Here is a 17,105-nt window from a genome sequence, read left to right as displayed (position 1 = left end):
TGGAGTGGACAAGAGGATCGATAACTTCCGACCGTCACCATAACACTGCGCTTAACGGCAGATAATAAGTGGCGCGAGAAACATTAGATCTTGCCGCCTGAAAACAGGTTTTAAACACTCCTTGCAGCGTGATCTCTGTATACAAAGCGGTGAACAGCCTGGGCGCAAGCTTGCACACGTTGTCGAAGACGGATCCCCTTCCCATTGTTCATGAGAAAGCGAGAGAAACAACTTTAATAAAACACAAGGCTCGCTGCTTAATGTGGGGGAAGCCCTTCGTCGAGGGTCCCGCTAGCAACTGCGGCTCGCCGGGGCTGGTCTAGGTTCACCAGTCGGCTTCCGAAGTCCAGTTAGGAGAGTCGCGCCTCGAACGACCGATTTACGAATCTATCCTTAATTAGCGGTGAGACTTTCTGCCGCATGCAGTGTGCACTGGTATGTGATAAGGCTCCACCATGACATCTTTCCAGAAAAAAAAAATACTAGGAGCTTTCGTTATACCGTCAGCAGTTTTTCTTCCTAACTAGTTTCCCAAGTTTGATTGCCTGCTTGTACAGCGAACTGTTCCAAATCACTACGAGAGCGTTTAGGTGCGGGTTCTTGTGCATATCGCTTGCATGCATGCAATCAATCAAAAGACACACACGATCAATGTCAGTCAGCTGCGAGTCTCTTGAATGATTGCGGGCGCATGCGTATACGGGACTGTCGTATAGCGATCTAATTAAGATACCATGAAGAATTACGATCTAGCTCCAACAGCAAGTTTGGAAATATATTGCGCCTGCAACTCGAACATAAAGACAAACTGCGGTATCTTTATGCTAAAGACACTGACGGCACTTGGGCTATAAAGCAAGCATAAAAATATGAGCATATTGAAGTGTCCTGCGAGATGGAATGCTCTCCCAAAAGGCTTCAGTTATGTACCATCTACGATCTCGACTAATCAAACTGAACACTACTTGCGTCGTTTTACTTGCAATTTAGGCTCGCTGGAAAGAAGCTAAGCTTTACTTGGCTTCTTTCCAAGCAATTAAGCATAACTCAATTGTTGGGGTTTAACGTCCCAAAACAGCGATATGATTATGAGAGACGCCGTAGTGGAGGGCTCCGGAGATTTTTGACCACCTACGGTTCTTTAACGGGCACTTAAATCTACGTACACGGGCCTCAAGCATTTGCGCCTCCATCGAAAATCCGGCCGCCGCGGCCGGGATTCGATCCCGTGATCTGCGGGTTGGAAGTCGAGCACCATAACCACTAGACCACCGTGGCGGGTTTTAAGAATAACTTTAAGCGACTCAGTCAAGAATGTCGTGAAACACCAATGGTTTCATTAAAAAAAAGCAGTTCATTGAAACATGGAGTGCACTGAAATAAGACATTCGTGCAGAATTTAAAGCGATACCTTCCAACTCGCAGCAATATTCAACGGGCTATTCAACAAGGGTCTTATTGCGAGCGTTTGAGGTAAAAAAAAAAAAAAAGAGTGCCCGTAGTCTGCCAAGAAACTGCACCGCGACAAAGCACATGCAGCGTCCTCTTCACAGGTTGAGTAGTTGATTGGATATCACCAACGAATACGCGACTTGTCGGAAGAAAGATAACGCCTTACTTTTTTTTTGTTGTTTCGCCTCTTAGTCCATATCATTCGCCTTTCAAGAACTTCCTGTAGCGCTGATAGGAGAGGCACACTTGCACAGCGTTTGCCTACCGTGCAATGCTCATTGCACGCTGCTACTGACTTTCTCCAGGTATACCACAAATTCCGTACCTCGGCGAACGGCATCTCTTCGTGTAATAGCTTTTTTTTTTACTCGGAGTTCGATCTAGATTATCGCCGACAGTATACGCGGCTGCGCCAACAAGAACATGTAATCTTGAATATATGCACCTCGTTTTTACCCTCACTGGTAAATTTTAGAAGGCTAAGCAACTTCTACGCACAATATAACAAAAAAAAAATTAGCAGGTCTAATAGAAACATCACGAGGTGTACGTCTCAAGAAGAATGAAGTCTTCTGAGGACAGAAGATGCGGGAACAACCACAGGATGCGCATCACAGGTGCTACTGATACCTTGACGATGCTTTTATTCTGATGTTGTTGGTAGCGTCAGTTGCGTGTACTCGTGGTTACGCCCATGCGCTGCAATGGGTAAGAAAGCACCAGCTATTCCAGCCGAACTGCCGAGAAGAGATTCGTCCATGCAAGGCCGGCAAGAATTTCGAAGTCAAATCTATGCCTAACCTTCGAATGTACAGAGATTATTAAAATCGTAGAGTTGTCCCATGAAGATTACCATTCGAAAACTTGAGGTTTTCGACTGGCTGCCGCGCTTGCGAACCAGGCCTACCAAGATTAATTTAAGTTTCGTTTTATTTACAATGTTTCGCATTAGTACCTCTACTGCACTGTCCGTGATGACTCTGCACAAGAAATGCAGAGACCACAATTCTAGGCGTGCGTACAAAAGGTGTGGTCGCCTCCTCCCTCGTCTTATCTAGGGCTAGGGGGGGGGGGGGGGGGGGGGTCAAGAGAGCCTCGTATCTTATCGGACCTGTTCAGTCATTAGTATGGCCTCGTGGGTTTTCGAGAGTGATGGCCGCGGAAGACCCCTGATGTTGCATTCCAAGATCTCCTTACTTTCCATTTTTACCCATGGTAAGCCGGGTACCAAAGGCATGCCTTTGTAAGCAGCAGGTCATTGCCTCATTTTCGCATCTATTGCGAAGCTTGTTTCCTTTCGGACTGATCCAGTGAGGGGTGGGGAGGGACGTGATACGGTGAAACTCGGTTCCCCCTTACGGAGAACTCTGAGCACGCCTGTTACCATATTCTTCGGTGATGTAAGGACCGGGACGTCATCAGAAGTCTTGATCGAAGGTTGCACGAGTGCATTCCTTAACCGACTTCAATATCTTACCAAAGATGCTTTATGAGAAGTATATACACGCTCTATAAGAACGGAAGCAGTTTTTCATGCCGCCAACTTCATCCGCTTGTTAGTCTGGATTCGCTGAGGACGTCTAGAAACAGAGCGGCAAACCTGCCTAGCACTTGACACGCCAAAGGAAATTCAAATGATACGCTAAAGAGAAACGCTTCGCAGGCAATTGAAGCTTGACCCGACGCAACGAGACAGGATAACGAGTGCCCCACTGAAGACAAAAGATTGCGCACCGGACGCACTGTTCCTAGTCGCTTCCGGGCCTGGACTGTCCGCGAACGGAACGAGCTCGAAACCACATCAGTGAGAAGCCCCGGGCTTATCGGGAAATCACGCAGCAGTACTCTTGTCCGATAAGAGGGAGGCTTTTTTAGGGGCGATATTCAAAAAGAGAAGAATCCCGGACAATAGGTCTCGTGTTTGGCGAAGTCCCCTCGGGCGAGAGCCGTCCGTCTCGGTATCCGGCGTGTGTTTGTCCCGGTCTCTTCGTCTCGACTTGACCGTACGTGGCCTTTTCAAGGGCCTGTACTCACGTGACTACACCCTGACGCAAGTGGACGCTGTTCCGTCGGAGTCTGTCAACATGCCGGCGGGAAAAGCGGAGTAATCTGTCTCGAGCTTTAAGAAAACCAATTTTCAGCGATTATCGACCTCTTTGAAGGATCACAGGGCTCAAACGCCCAGTGTTTGCTCTGTAAAAAAGGCTCTTTATGGCGTCGAGACTACTGTACCGATACGTATCTCCAAGCAAGAAGCTGCATTTCTTTGAGCAATGAGAGAGGGCCAGTGAAGAAACGTCTAGGAGGAGGAGATATAGACGGATGTTAGCCAGTGCTCAGATCGGCTGGCTACAGTGCGTTCGGTAAAGAAGAAGAAGAAGAAGAGAAAAGATAATAGAAAAAAAGTGACAAAAGGCAGACAGTAAAAAATGAAAACTGAAAGGAGTAAGACACTACTTCCTCCATCCTTCGAGATCGCACTACAAAGGTCACGCGTTGAAGACTACATGCATGAATGAGGATTATAATTTCGTATTTCACCTGGACTTCCAACGTGCAGCCGATTTACATTAAAGAGGCCGAGAAAATTCAACAGCGCAACTTCTAACGCAAAAGGGAGAAAGATAGACAAGCGGTGCTCGAATAATTTCTCGGTTAAAATCGTCGCCAGGCAACGATGACGTAACCCGCTTGATCTTTGAAGCATGCCACATCTAGGAAGAACCGTATAGATGCGTTAGCCATCTGTCAAACGCACTAACGGAAAAAGAAAGTTTCTTGCAAGTGGCAAACGCATTCATTGTGCTAATGAATGGTGCGCCACGTGCAAAGGAAAAAAAAAAAGATGTGCTGACGTTGGCGTATTTTTTCTTTAATTTTTATGCCTATGAATGTTGCGTACATCAGAGCAATGCGAGACAACTCGCCAGTTCTGACCCGGAGGTGTAGTTAGCGCTTATGGATCACGTCAGGCAGACTGCAGCAGCCAGTGGAGTCCTAGGCATTGGGCGTCACATGGACGCCACCCATCGAGCTCGTAACCCCTTGCCCCCATAACCTTATCAATGAAGTTATTCCTCCTCCTCCTCTTTCAATAAAAAAAAACACTTCAGAGTCAATACATGCGATTGTCCGCTTTTCATTTGCCTGCGTTAGGAGTGGCGCTGTTTAACTTTACATCATGGTATCGGTACGAACTCGCCCAATGTTTGCTAGTACGAAAGAACCCGAAGTCGTGTCCCAAAGATGCTTCAATTAACGAGAAAACCTGCTGTACTCTTGGCTGCCATTATGACTTATCTAAACAGTTGAGACAATATCGCAGAGCACATTGTTGACCGTCGAAGAATGGGCACTGGTACGTAAGGAATACTTGTGGCGCTGAAGGTTAGTTAAATGAGAGAACTAAGCATTCGTAAATATGACACCGCTGGATTTTTTTTCGGGGGGGGGCAAGGCCTAATTGTTCGAAAGAAAGTTTTTCCATGACAAAAAGAAAAAAAAGTTCCCCGGAAATATAGAAGGCTGGACGAATTTCGGGGGGGGGGGGTGACCCCCCCACCCCTTGCCTACGTGCCTGTGACACGCCATTGGTTGCCATTGTCCCAGTTACGTGACGACGCTACAGGACAGCGTTCACGTGATGAGCTCACTTCGCGATTGGTTTATTCTGTCGTGTCGATCGGCTCCCGAGCGAAGCCGTGGCGATGATGTGCTTCAAGCGACAGGAAGACATGTCATGCGGACACACGTGTTGTCATCAGCGTGCCCACGAGGCAGGTATGTTGACATATTAGTTCCCTCGTATCAGTGCAAGCGCTAATTAAAGTTTCAAAATATTGTGAGCGCAGCAAATCAGTGACTCTTCTTTGTCATCTCGACATATCATCATCATTTGTGCAACTTCCTCATCTGTATATATCATCATCATTGTAGAACAGCTCGAGCTAGACTCGAATAAAGCGGTTCCTCATAAGTGGTGGAGGTGCCGTTCAGTGTCGCCTCTGCGACCCGCCTCGCATGTCACGAACGCCCACTCGGAAAACTCCCCGATGCAGTTTTAGGAGGGGAAACTGCATCCACCGGACAGCCACCAATTCCTCCAGAGCGCCCGTCGAACTTGTTAAGCGTGTTAGTTGAAGGTGTGCGCGTCGAGGCTCTCGTGGACACTGGCGCTGCAATTTCCATTATTCGCGCTGACTTTTGTTCTCGCCTCCGAAAAGTGACCACGCCTTACTGCGGCCCATCTCTCCGTGCAGCGACAAACGCCGTCATTCGTCCACTCGCACAGTGTACGGTTCGTGTTTTTATAGATGGTATTCGTCACCACATTGTCTTTGCGGTATTTCGTGAGTGCACCCACGAACTCATTTTGGGGTGGGATTTTTTGTCGTCAGCGTCCGCTTCCATATCTTGTAGTCAGCGCCTACTACATCTGAACGCCACAGATGACTCTCTCTCTCAGCACGAAGAGCGCATTCGCCTCGTCACCACTTCAGACTACGTTCTTTGGCCATCCAAGGAAGAAATTATCAGTGTCAATTCCAGCAACATTGTGGATGGCGACGTGCTCATTTTACCTTACGGCCACACCCTATGTCGAGGTATTCTGATTATTCCTGGCCTTATTCGCTTCGCCCACGGGTCTGCCTTCGTTACTGCGTTAAATCACACACCTGATCCCAAGATGTTGCCCCGTGGATCAACAGTCACTTGCGCCGTTGACACTCATCCGGTTGCGATTGTTGCCCTTCCGACTGTTCTACCAGAGTCAAGCTCGCCGCCACTTCATGCCTCTTCCACACCTCTGTCGGCAACCATAAGCCCTGACCTGACACCTGCCCAGACTCAAGATTTGCTTGCCCTGTTGAATCGACACCGTTCTTTGTTCGACGTGAATTCGCCAGTCCTCAGCATGACTACCGCCGCTACTCATCGCATCCAGACTGACGGCTCCCGTATTATTCACCGGTGCCCATATCGCGTGTCTCTGGCAGAGCTCAAGATCATCGAGGAAAACGTCTCAGACATGCTTCGACGAAACATCATACGTCCTTCCTCGAGCCCCTGGTCCTCCCCAGTTGTTTTGGTACAGAAAAAAGACGGAACAGTGCGCTTTTGCGTCGATTACCGTGCGCTGAACAAAATAACGCGCAAAGATGTTTACCCCCTGCCACGGATCGACGACGCACTGGATTCGTTACATGGCGCCGAGTATTTTTCTAGCCTTGATCTCCGATCCGGCTACTGGCAAATACCGATGTCCGAATCTGACAAAGAGAAGACCGCTTTTTCCACCCCAGACGGGCTGTACGAATTTAATGTCATGCCTTTCGGACTATGTAATGCGCCCGCTACCTTCGAACGCATGATTGACAGTGTACTGCGTGGTCTAAAATGGAAAAGCTGTTTGTGCTATCTCGACGACATAGTCGTTTTTTCGTCCACGTTCTCGCAGCATCTGCAACGTCTTGAAGAAGTCCTAGCTTGCCTTGCAAAAGCTGGCCTCCAGCTAAATACAAAAAAATGCACCTTCGCAAGCAAGACGATCAAGGTTCTAGGGCACTTAGTCAGCAAAGAAGGGATTCGACCGGACCCTGAGAAGCTTGCCGCCGTTCTCGACTTTCCCCGTCCACTGCGTCAAAAAGACCTCCGCAGTTTTCTCGGCTTGGCTTCTTACTTCCGGCGCTTCATACGTGACTTCGCAGCGCTTGCGTCTCCACTCCACCAGCTACTCGCAAGTAACGCGCCCTTCGTTTGGTCCGAAGACTGTGAAAGTGCGTTCCTGGCGTTGAAGCACGCCCTTACATCCGACCCGGTACTGTGCCACTTCGATCCAGGCGCGCCCACCATCCTTCACACCGACGCTAGCAGTCATGGTCTCGGTGCCATTCTCCTGCAACGTGACAACACCTCGCGAGAACGAGTCATTGCTTATGCCAGTCGTGCTCTCACCGCTGCAGAGAAGAATTACACCATAACAGAGCAGGAGTGCCTAGCTGTTGTTTGGGCAGTACAAAAATTCCGCCCATATCTCCATGGCCGCCACTTTACCGTCGTTACTGACCACAACGCACTGTGCTGGCTTTCGTCGCTAAAAAACTTATCGGGCCGCCTTGGTCGCTGGGTGCTTCGCTTGCAGGAGTACGATTTCGACGTCGCCTATAGATCCGGAAAGAAGCATCAAGACGCTGATGCTCTATCTCGCTACCCTCTGCCCAGCCATGATATCTCTCCATCGCCTCCTGCCACTGAAAGTGCTTTATCCATCGCAGCACTCAGTTGGCTAAGATCTAGCAGCCCATCCGTACTTGTGTCGCACCAACGTACCGACCCATGCTGCCGCACTATTTTGGAGCGCATCGAAGGTTCTTCTGCTCCTCCGAACGCCCGACTTCGTCGACAGCTTAACCAGTTCAAGCTTCACGGTGGTGTTCTACATCGCTATGTTTACCACGTCGACGGCAACAAATGGGTACCAATCATACCACGTTCTCTACAACGTGAGGTTCTTCAAGCATTTCACGATGATCCCACAGCCGGTCATCTAGGCTATCATAAAACCTATGACAAAATACGAAGCCGCTGCACCTGGCCTGGCCTCTCTTCAGCCGTTGCCAAATATGTTGCTTCCTGCGTCCATTGTCAAAGCCGCAAACGACCCACGACTGCTCCTTCTGGTCTCCTGCAACCTCTTCCTTGTCCCGCCTTGCCTTTCGAAGTCGTCGGGATAGACTTGTACGGCCCCCTACCCGTGACATCGAATGGGAACCGGTGGATTGTGACTGCTGTTGACCATCTAACCCGCTACGCGGAAACAGCCTCGTTACAATCTGGGGCTGCCACTGAAGTCGCCGATTTTTTTCTGCGCAGCATATTTTTACGCCACGGAGCTCCACGCGTTCTGCTCAGTGACCGTGGCAAAGTCTTCCTTTCGTCTATTCTTGACGAGGTTCTGCGCGCCGCCAACACCATTCACAAGACAACTTCTGCTTACCATCCGCAGACCAACGGCTTGACAGAACGCTTTCATCGCACCCTCTCTGATATGATTGCAATGTACATCGACCCCGACCACTCGAACTGGGACGCAATCCTACCGTTCGTCACATTCGCTCATAACACGGCTACGCAACGCACCACCGGCTTTTCTCCCTTTTTTCTAGTCCACGGCCGCTCGCCGAATTTCGCTCTGGACGTCTCGTTCCTTTCGGCTCCCGCACCCTCCGCAGGTCCTTTATCGGAAGTCTTTTTGTCTCGCCTCGCACACTGCCGTCATCTGGCCCGAATTAACACCGGCATCTCCCAGGAAGCTCGCAAGTCTCGCTACGACTCGACTCACCGTGCTGTGACTTTTTCCCCTGGAGACGAAGTTCTTCTATGGACTCCGCTGCGCGTTCCAGGCTTATGCGAAAAATTCATGAGGCGCTTTCTTGGACCTTACACGGTCGTTGAGCAAACCTCCCCAGTTAATTACCGTATCTCACCTCTTACAACTCCTTCCGATCACCGTTGCCGGGGGACAGAAATAGTGCATGTTTCTCGCTTAAAGCCGTATACCCGACGCCTTACGTAATACTGTCACGCGGCCAGGCGGCCGCTTCCAGCGCGAGGGGGAATTAGTGTGAGCGCAGCAAATCAGTGACTCTTCTTTGTCATCTCGACATATCATCATCATTTGTGCAACTTCCTCATCTGTATATATCATCATCATTGTAGAACAGCTCGAGCTAGACTCGAATAAAGCGGTTCCTCATAATATGAAGAAGTGCAGAAAACCTCAAAGTCCGCTTAGGTGTACTATACGTAAGCATTGTGCCACTTGTTCATCGTCGTCTTTTACTGACCGTCCCCTGACCAGTACTGCTCACAGTCGGTTCCATACCGTACAAACTTTGAGCGTTCGTGGTTTCAGTCCATGGGCACTTCGGGGATCGAGGGTTTTATATACTACATACTCATAGGGTTGAGGGCTTGAGCTCGATTCCTGGGTCGGAGCAGTTTACTACACGTATACCGCTATGCATCCCAAGAATTTTCCAGGAGAGATGTGCGGGAAAGGCGTTACGTTGTGAACAGACGAACTAGCTGGGGCAGTAAAGAGAGCGAAGAGTAAAGGAAAGGCATGGAGATTAACGATCGAGGTTGCACCTGGTTCGCTACCCTGCACAGGGGTGTGGAGGTGAAATGAAGCATGGAGAAAGCAAGAATGAAAGAGGACAACTTAATATGCTCGCACGCATAGTAGCGTTCAGCACGCATACCCAGAAGGTATCGAACTGCGAACTGTTACATAGTACGGTTTGACTGCGGCTGCCTTAGATGAAGATGGGGCAGCAGTCTACAAGAATGCCTACGTATTAAAATGGAGATCAACTTACTCCAAAGAGGCATTCAGTTTCCGCTCGGCGTCTCTTGTGTACTGTTCAGAACGTATGTCGGAACAGAGTGTTTTTACGGAGGTCTTGTTGAGAACGTTTTACTTGGTCTTTCCTCTCAAATGTTCCTCAAGATAGCGCGATCATTTCTTGGTCTCGTGATCAACGCCGCAGTAAATCAATAGATAAGGGAACGTGAACTAAAACAACGTATCTCCTCTCACGGCGGTGTTCTGCATTAGGCTAAGGACGACTGGTATCGCTGTTGACCGGCTCCGATAAAGAGCTCAAAGAACACGTGTTTGAACGGGAGATGAACGAACACCAGCTTTGCCTACGACCTCTACTACGTACGGCAGCCGAGTACGCAAATTGCCTTTGTTTCAAGCAGCCTCATGACACAAGATGTTAACCTCGATGCAACAATACACTGACACATGCGTCAGGAAGATATGAAACAGTTAATGACAATGATAAAAAAAGACGAGCACATAAGGAAAACAACCTATTTATCGGATTTGTCCTCAATAAGTGTTACCATTCGCGGAGCCTTGCTGCCCTTGTTTCTAGAGGGATGAAATGAACTTTCATTACAGTTTGACAGGCAGTGGTTACGATTCCTAAGAGAAGACTGCCGGGGTTATAGTGGCCAACGATTACAACGTCGTCTGAAGCATTACGAGTCACTATCTTTGACAATATATGGGCAACATGCTAAAGGCGAAACGTGCGAGTTGGACGAGTCGGTCGGCATGAACACTTAGCATAGAAAAGCAGTGGATGCCACATTTTTGAAGAAGTCGGCAATATGGCCCGATATAATTGGGACAACATTCACGCGCGACGCAACTCAGGACGGCTTCTTTCTGTACGGTGCACGAGAGGGTACACTTACGCCACCTGTGTCGGCATTGAGAGTTAATACGCCAAGAAGCAGCTCCGCGATATGAGAGAATATGCCCATCCACCAGAACCTACCGCACAAGAACAACAGTTGGCTCCTCGAGGAAATATTCGCGATTTAAGAGCAGGTCACCGTGGTCTTGGAGATGAATGCTGCGACACCACCTACTGGTTCGAGTCACCCGATCACGGGATGACCGCACGAGTCAACCAACCGCTCGCTCAGAGCGCTGAAGCTAATTATTCGAATGAGATTTGCGGAAGCTGAACATAGGGGAAGGTTGGTGAAAGGTAATGTTGAGCTTTTCATGAAAGTAGCGGGAAGCTTTGCAAGCGCTCTTCATTACTGTGCGGTGCATGTTCATGAGAATGTAGACCTTCCGCTTTACTTTTGGTAATTAACGGTGCGTATCGCAAGCGAACGCATGACATCAAGTGGCTTAATACAGCCATTAACTCGGAGCAGCCAATTTGGTTCGGTGTCGTTATTTTAAGGCGTATTTTCGCGACTACAGAGCGAACCTGATTTGATAGAATAACCATAAGCTGCTCCCGAAACTCTGGCAAAAAATTACACTCGCCGTCATGGCTGCTGGCGGCACTGACTAATACTCCCACGATTGCACAAATATAAATACACAATAAAGAGGATGGGAAAGCGACCGCCGCTGTAGCGCAATCGGTAGAGCATCGGACGAGTTATCCGAAGATTGTAGACCCGGTCCCTACCTGCGGCAAGTTCCGTTTTTCATCCACTTTGATTCATTTTCATTTATGTCGTAATTATGACATAACAGTTAAAACCTACAAATGATGTCCCCTATACTTTACTTACCTTCATTACCTGTTGGTTTCACTAGGTTGTGTCTAACAAAAAAACGACCCCTCAATCAATCCTTCCAGAAACTACAGTGTGACGGGATCTTGTTTGGCTTCTCGAAGCCAGACAGATCACCGTTTCGATAGCAGCCGTTACTGCAACGGTCGCGACAGGGAGACATGAATATACCCGGCCCGACTGTTTGTTACCACAAGGATGGTGACAGCGGGACATGGATATATCCGTCCCTGTTGCCTAAGAGACGACATTTCCGTCCCCTCACCAACCTAAGGGCCTGTCGTCGCCATCTCGCGGCGGGATTACTCATTTCCGACAGCAGCTGTTACTACAAAGATCGCAAGCGGGACTAGAATGTAACCATCCCGGTAGCTGGTTACCGCAAGGATGGCGACAGCGGGACACGGATACAGCCGTCCCGGTTACTGCAGAGACGACAGTTCCGTCCTCTCACCAACCCAAGCGGCCCGTCTCCGTGGGCTTCGGCTCACCGAGAACGTCCGGCGGTGCTTCCTCATTTCGAGCGTCGATCTTGATGAGGCAGTGTAGCCGGTTGAAGAGGAGCTCCAGGGGCTTCATGGCGCTAGCACGTGCGCTGGCGTCGCCCGGAGGCAGCTGAGACGGTGCACAGCCGGACGCGAGGTTTTTGCCCCGCAGATAAGCACAGGTGCTCCTCCTTGCCAGAGAGCCGATACAGGCGCGTGCGAAGGTGGACGAGGCAGCCTCCCCTCCTCCTCCTCACCACGTCGAGGAAGAAGACACCGCGGATCGAGACTCCAGAGTGGCCGGCGGCGAGTCGGATACAGAGAACCCCTCTCCCGTCCATCAACTACATCCGAGTTTAAACAGGTAATGAGGGGGCGAAACACATAATCACCCCTCAGCTTGAAAGGCCCTCTCTCTCATTCACTTGTACGATCCATGTCGGTGTCTTCGTAATCGCCATCAGCAGATATAGATTACGCTGCTATTCGCGTTGCGTAAGACCTGGTTAGAGAGCTTCGACGGTTAGCTGCACATCGTTGTTTGCGAAAAGCGAAAACAAAGATAAGTATCTAGACACGCTGCACCGCCCACGTCAAAGAGAGAGAGAGGGATGTAAGGCGAATGTCGAAGGCAGGGAGGTTAGCAGGGCTGAGTGCGATTGGCTAACATGCAATGAGGGAAAGGCAAAGAGCACAGCAAGATAACGAAGATCAGAGAAGTCAGGACTGACAATAAGCAAAGTTAGAATTTGTCTCGTGGAGGTCTTAAATTTCCATACAATTTCACTAGATTCCCCAAATAACATAATAGTAGTTGCTTTCATAATTTCTAATTTTTACGACAAGATCTATAGGTTTCACACCTCGCGCGTTCGCAAAAGTGAGCTCATCAAATCACGAAATGTCACTGATCATTGTAATCGCCCACAAAGTCCGTCAGTGGCGAAACGTGCTACACGTTTTTTTTTTTTTTGTTTCAGAAGCGTACAACTTTTGTAGAAAGATAACTTCGTTCGAGTGCTTCAGTGTCACCAGATGATAGCGCGACAAACCACCATAAGGCTGTACTAAATAACATAAATGCCGCCAAAGCAATTGAGTGGCGATGCTATCCCAGGAAAAAAAAAAAAGAACGGCCTACAAAATTCCACCTACATATGGATTCCAAAATTTCCCTCCAATTAGCGAGATTTCCCTTATTCCCATGTAGAACTAAAAATTACCTTAATCTCGGAAATTTCCCTCGTGCTTGGAGGTAATATACTTTGCATAGATGCCCACGCAAAGCGTCCAGTTCACTACAAACGTTCGTGCAGGTTGTTACGCATCAAGAATCGCAGCAAGGCTTTCGTAGCCTTAAATAGATACGAGGCCAGGGTGCCAAGCCCTCTTTCGCAAAATTCCTGTCACTGGAGTGCCCTTTGCTACCCGAAGGGTAAGCTTCTCATCATATTGATATGCTGGACAGTTTCACAGAAAGTTTGAGATTTATTCTACGCCGCATGTGTTGAAGTAGACACTTCGCAGAGTTGTGGGCGGCCGGTGAGCGTGGGCTTCCCACCACAGGAGCTTGTTGCGCAGCTGGACAGCTAACAGACAGCGACACTGCTTCGGCCAGGGCTTAAGGTCAGGGCTTCATTGGAGGGGGGGAGGGGGCTCAGAGGGCGTAGACCCATATACACACATACAGACACACACACACACACACACACATACAGACACACACACATACAGCCCCTCAAGAAATGGAAGGGGGGGGGGGGAATGGGCTCCCCCGAGCCCCCCCTTCGGCGAACCATTCGACTGAAACTTCTGCACATATCAGGCGTGGAATTGCCACAAAGTACATGTGACGTGTATTCATTTACGCACATCTTCGCACGCTCCTCGTTCTGTATATTCTTGCGCTCATTTGCAGTCGCCGATGTGTCTTTTGTGTTCTGGTTTTCATAAGAGGCTAATCAATGATGCTACCATCTGACGTGTAATGCATGAATCGGACAAGTCCGTTGGCGAATACTTTGCTCTCACCCGCTCTTTAATTAAGTTACTCTGTTTGGTTATCAACTGAGACTCCGTTTATTCGTGGATTCACTCCCCTGGCTGTTAGACCTCATGCATACCGTATAATGCATACCGTAGGTCCCACTTTGCCACGTACAACAGTCCTCAACAGACAACGTCATACTTGCCCAGCGACGACAGAGGTAGATTATGATACTTTCAGGCTGCTGTAAAGTTTCGTCAAACTTCTGTGGTCACTGCGCAGCTATGACACTGTATTGAGGAGTGTTGGACATGCCGGCGAAGCGACCGGACACGGGACCTACGGCACGAGTTGGAACTGCTATGGCACGAAGCCCGCGAATAAGTGGAGTCTCCGTTCAAGGACCAAACAAACAAGGACTCAATTCCAAAGAGCGTGTGAAGAGACGGCAAATGAGAGACTGCGCGAACAGGCTTGCCCGATTTCCAAGATTGTTAAAGCTAGCGCTTAGTTTGTTCCCTCCCTTGTCCTGTGCCTTACGATATTACTGGTTCGTAGAGCAAGCATGATGTACCAACCAGCCCAGTTTCGCTACCAATAGAAAAAAAAAAGTTAAATCTGCCAGTGGCAACACTATACGTAGTGCTTTGACACGTGTAGCAGCGCGATGACGTCTGGGCAAGCGATAGCGCAGACAGTGACGCAGATTCATGTACGTAGAAGGTGTTTCAGCCAACGCGCTCCACGCTTTAAAATAAAATCCACGCATGAGATGCCAAGTTGATGTTCGCTACCCTCTTTAGCAACTCATTTAACTAGGTATTTTTAAGGTGAAAGCCTTCAGTGTACGTGAGAGGTCCCCAGGAAGAGCCGGCGACCTTGACGCGAAACGCGCGTGCCGAAACCTACCAGAAATTACGATTTTGTCACGAACACAAGCGACACCATGTTTTCGTGCTCATTAATACGGCTAAGTGAAGAGGTTCGCCGTTCATTATGTGCGCCAGAGTTTTCACTGCGTCACTTGGAAACATTTGGACGAGTGCAATACACACGCTGAACGTGTAAGTTCTTTTTCGCGCGTGTGTGTCCATGGGCGCAAAAGCACACTTGGGGCATGCGGTACTCAAGAACCTAGCGCGGTCTCTTGCAGGCATGTGACAGTAGCGGGAGTACCGCATAAAGTCTTTTCTCTGTTGGGGCGTAGTATTTGCGGAAGACGTCCTCGATAACATTGGGATACGTCGATGATATCGAGCTGCGAGAATAGCCTCCCATTGAAGACGCGTTTTCATTGGTCGTTCCACTTCATTTGCTTTCACCTTTGTTTTATTCCCGATAAGCTGATCGGCCAGTCAGAAATCACCATCGCAGCAGCACTGCAGCGATGGCAACAGATAACAGTGCCAACGTTGGCTCCATTACAAGTCTTCACGCGCTTTCGCACAGATTATTTGGGACTGGATGACACAATATGCCCATTCAGTTACCGTGCTCCGTTCTCGAGGCCACCGTTTTCGTCGGACCCTTCTGAAACGAGGTTCTCGAGTGGTCGTATGATGTGCACCTAAGATAACGGCGATATCCCATACAAGACCGCATGCTCACGTTTCGCTTGCAAGATTGGGCACACGGCACTACACATGTCGCGTATTCCGTAGAATGGGAAATCGAGTCCTTCGATGATGACGGACAACGCTGGGATGACTTGTAAAATTTTGCTCAGGTTCCGCGCAATCACACGAAACATGACGTGAAGTCTTATCTGGTCGGTGAAACAGACGAGGAACAAGTGATCCATAAAGATAGCAAGTTTGGAATGGCGTCCCCTCAGAGTACAGAAATTACCTGAACCGTGACACGCCGCGGTGGTCTTTTGGTTATGGTGCTTGACTGCTGACCCGAAGGTCGCGTGATCGAATACCGACCACGGCAGCCGCATTTAGACGCAGGCGAAATGCTAGAGGCCCGTGTACTTAGATTTAGGTGCACGTTAAAGAACACCAGATGGTAAAAATTTCCGGAGCCCTCCGCTATGGCCTCCCTCATCATATTGTGGTTTTGAGGGAGTAAAAGATCTACAATTACTTGGACCGTGGCCCCAAAAGAGTCCTCAGAAAAAGGCGAACGCCTTACTAAAAGACTTCTTAGTGGACACTGGACTAGATAAGTGCTTGGGAAAGCAGCCTTGCACAGCTATGTACGAAGTCATGCGTCGTTCAGTATACTGTGGGTAGAACACTAACTTCAACCGTGACATCTTACTTCAAGACACGCAAACAGACATGTTTGCGTGTGAACGTTCTATTGCAGAGTGAAGTCCTGCAAGCGAACTGGTCATGTTATTTTCTTTGTTTCAGTCTGCTATATGTTTTTCTTTACTCTACAGCAAGCAAGGTAGAACAGAACAGATTGCCAACTTAATATAGTATTATCACCAATACAGCGCACTTGGAACAACGTCCGTGCACTTTACACTTTCGTTATATACCGGAGAGCGTCGCGCAAAATGCGACGAGATGTGCACTGTCACATGAGGCTTCGACATGCAGCAGGAGTAAGACGTACCGGAACGTTCCAATATAGTGGAGACGGATGCGCACACTCGAATCGCTGTTATCTCGAGATCTTTTGAAGACCGTCCTCGTGGGCCTCTTGCACCCGCTATCTATAACAATGTACGATGATGGCCACGACAATGTCAGACTGAATGCAAGTTGTCTCGAGAGAGGGTTTGGCTTATCTGGCTACCGTAGTTGCACGCAGAATACCAGCACTGCCTAATTTTGGCTATCCACGGCAAGATTACTTTCGTTCCAACACAACAGAGTGATTGAGCTGCCTAGTAATTTTTTTTTTCATGTTTTATACTTGCTCTGCTCTCTCCCTCTTTCCTCTGTGTCCTTGCGTATGAAAATAAAATAATATACAGTATTGTTGCTTCGCTTTTTCCCTTTCTCAGCTAATCTTCCGGGGTAGCCAGCCCTTTCCCCCTCTCTCTTTTATAACGAAGCTGTATACGACAAGACGAAACCAAATCTAGTCCGTCCTATGTATGCAAA

At 48.9% G+C, this 17,105-nt stretch overlaps 1 protein-coding gene across 1 annotated transcript in view; it reads right to left on the bottom strand.

Moving 5' to 3' along the window:
• LOC119390348 (aromatic-L-amino-acid decarboxylase) overlaps positions 1–12,216 on the bottom strand; it is a 52,226-nt gene extending 40,010 nt beyond the window's left edge. Inside the window, exon 1 of the mRNA XM_049414751.1 lies at positions 12,063–12,216. Coding sequence (XP_049270708.1) covers positions 12,063–12,150 — 88 coding nt within the window. The 5' untranslated portion in view covers positions 12,151–12,216. The remainder of the gene's footprint in view (positions 1–12,062) is intronic.
• Positions 12,217–17,105: the final 4,889 nt, after the last annotated feature.

Source organism: Rhipicephalus sanguineus, chromosome 4, assembly GCF_013339695.2.
Source record: "Rhipicephalus sanguineus isolate Rsan-2018 chromosome 4, BIME_Rsan_1.4, whole genome shotgun sequence".
NCBI lineage: Eukaryota > Metazoa > Arthropoda > Arachnida > Ixodida > Ixodidae > Rhipicephalus > Rhipicephalus sanguineus.
This window is presented reverse-complemented; position numbering and strand designations above follow the sequence as displayed.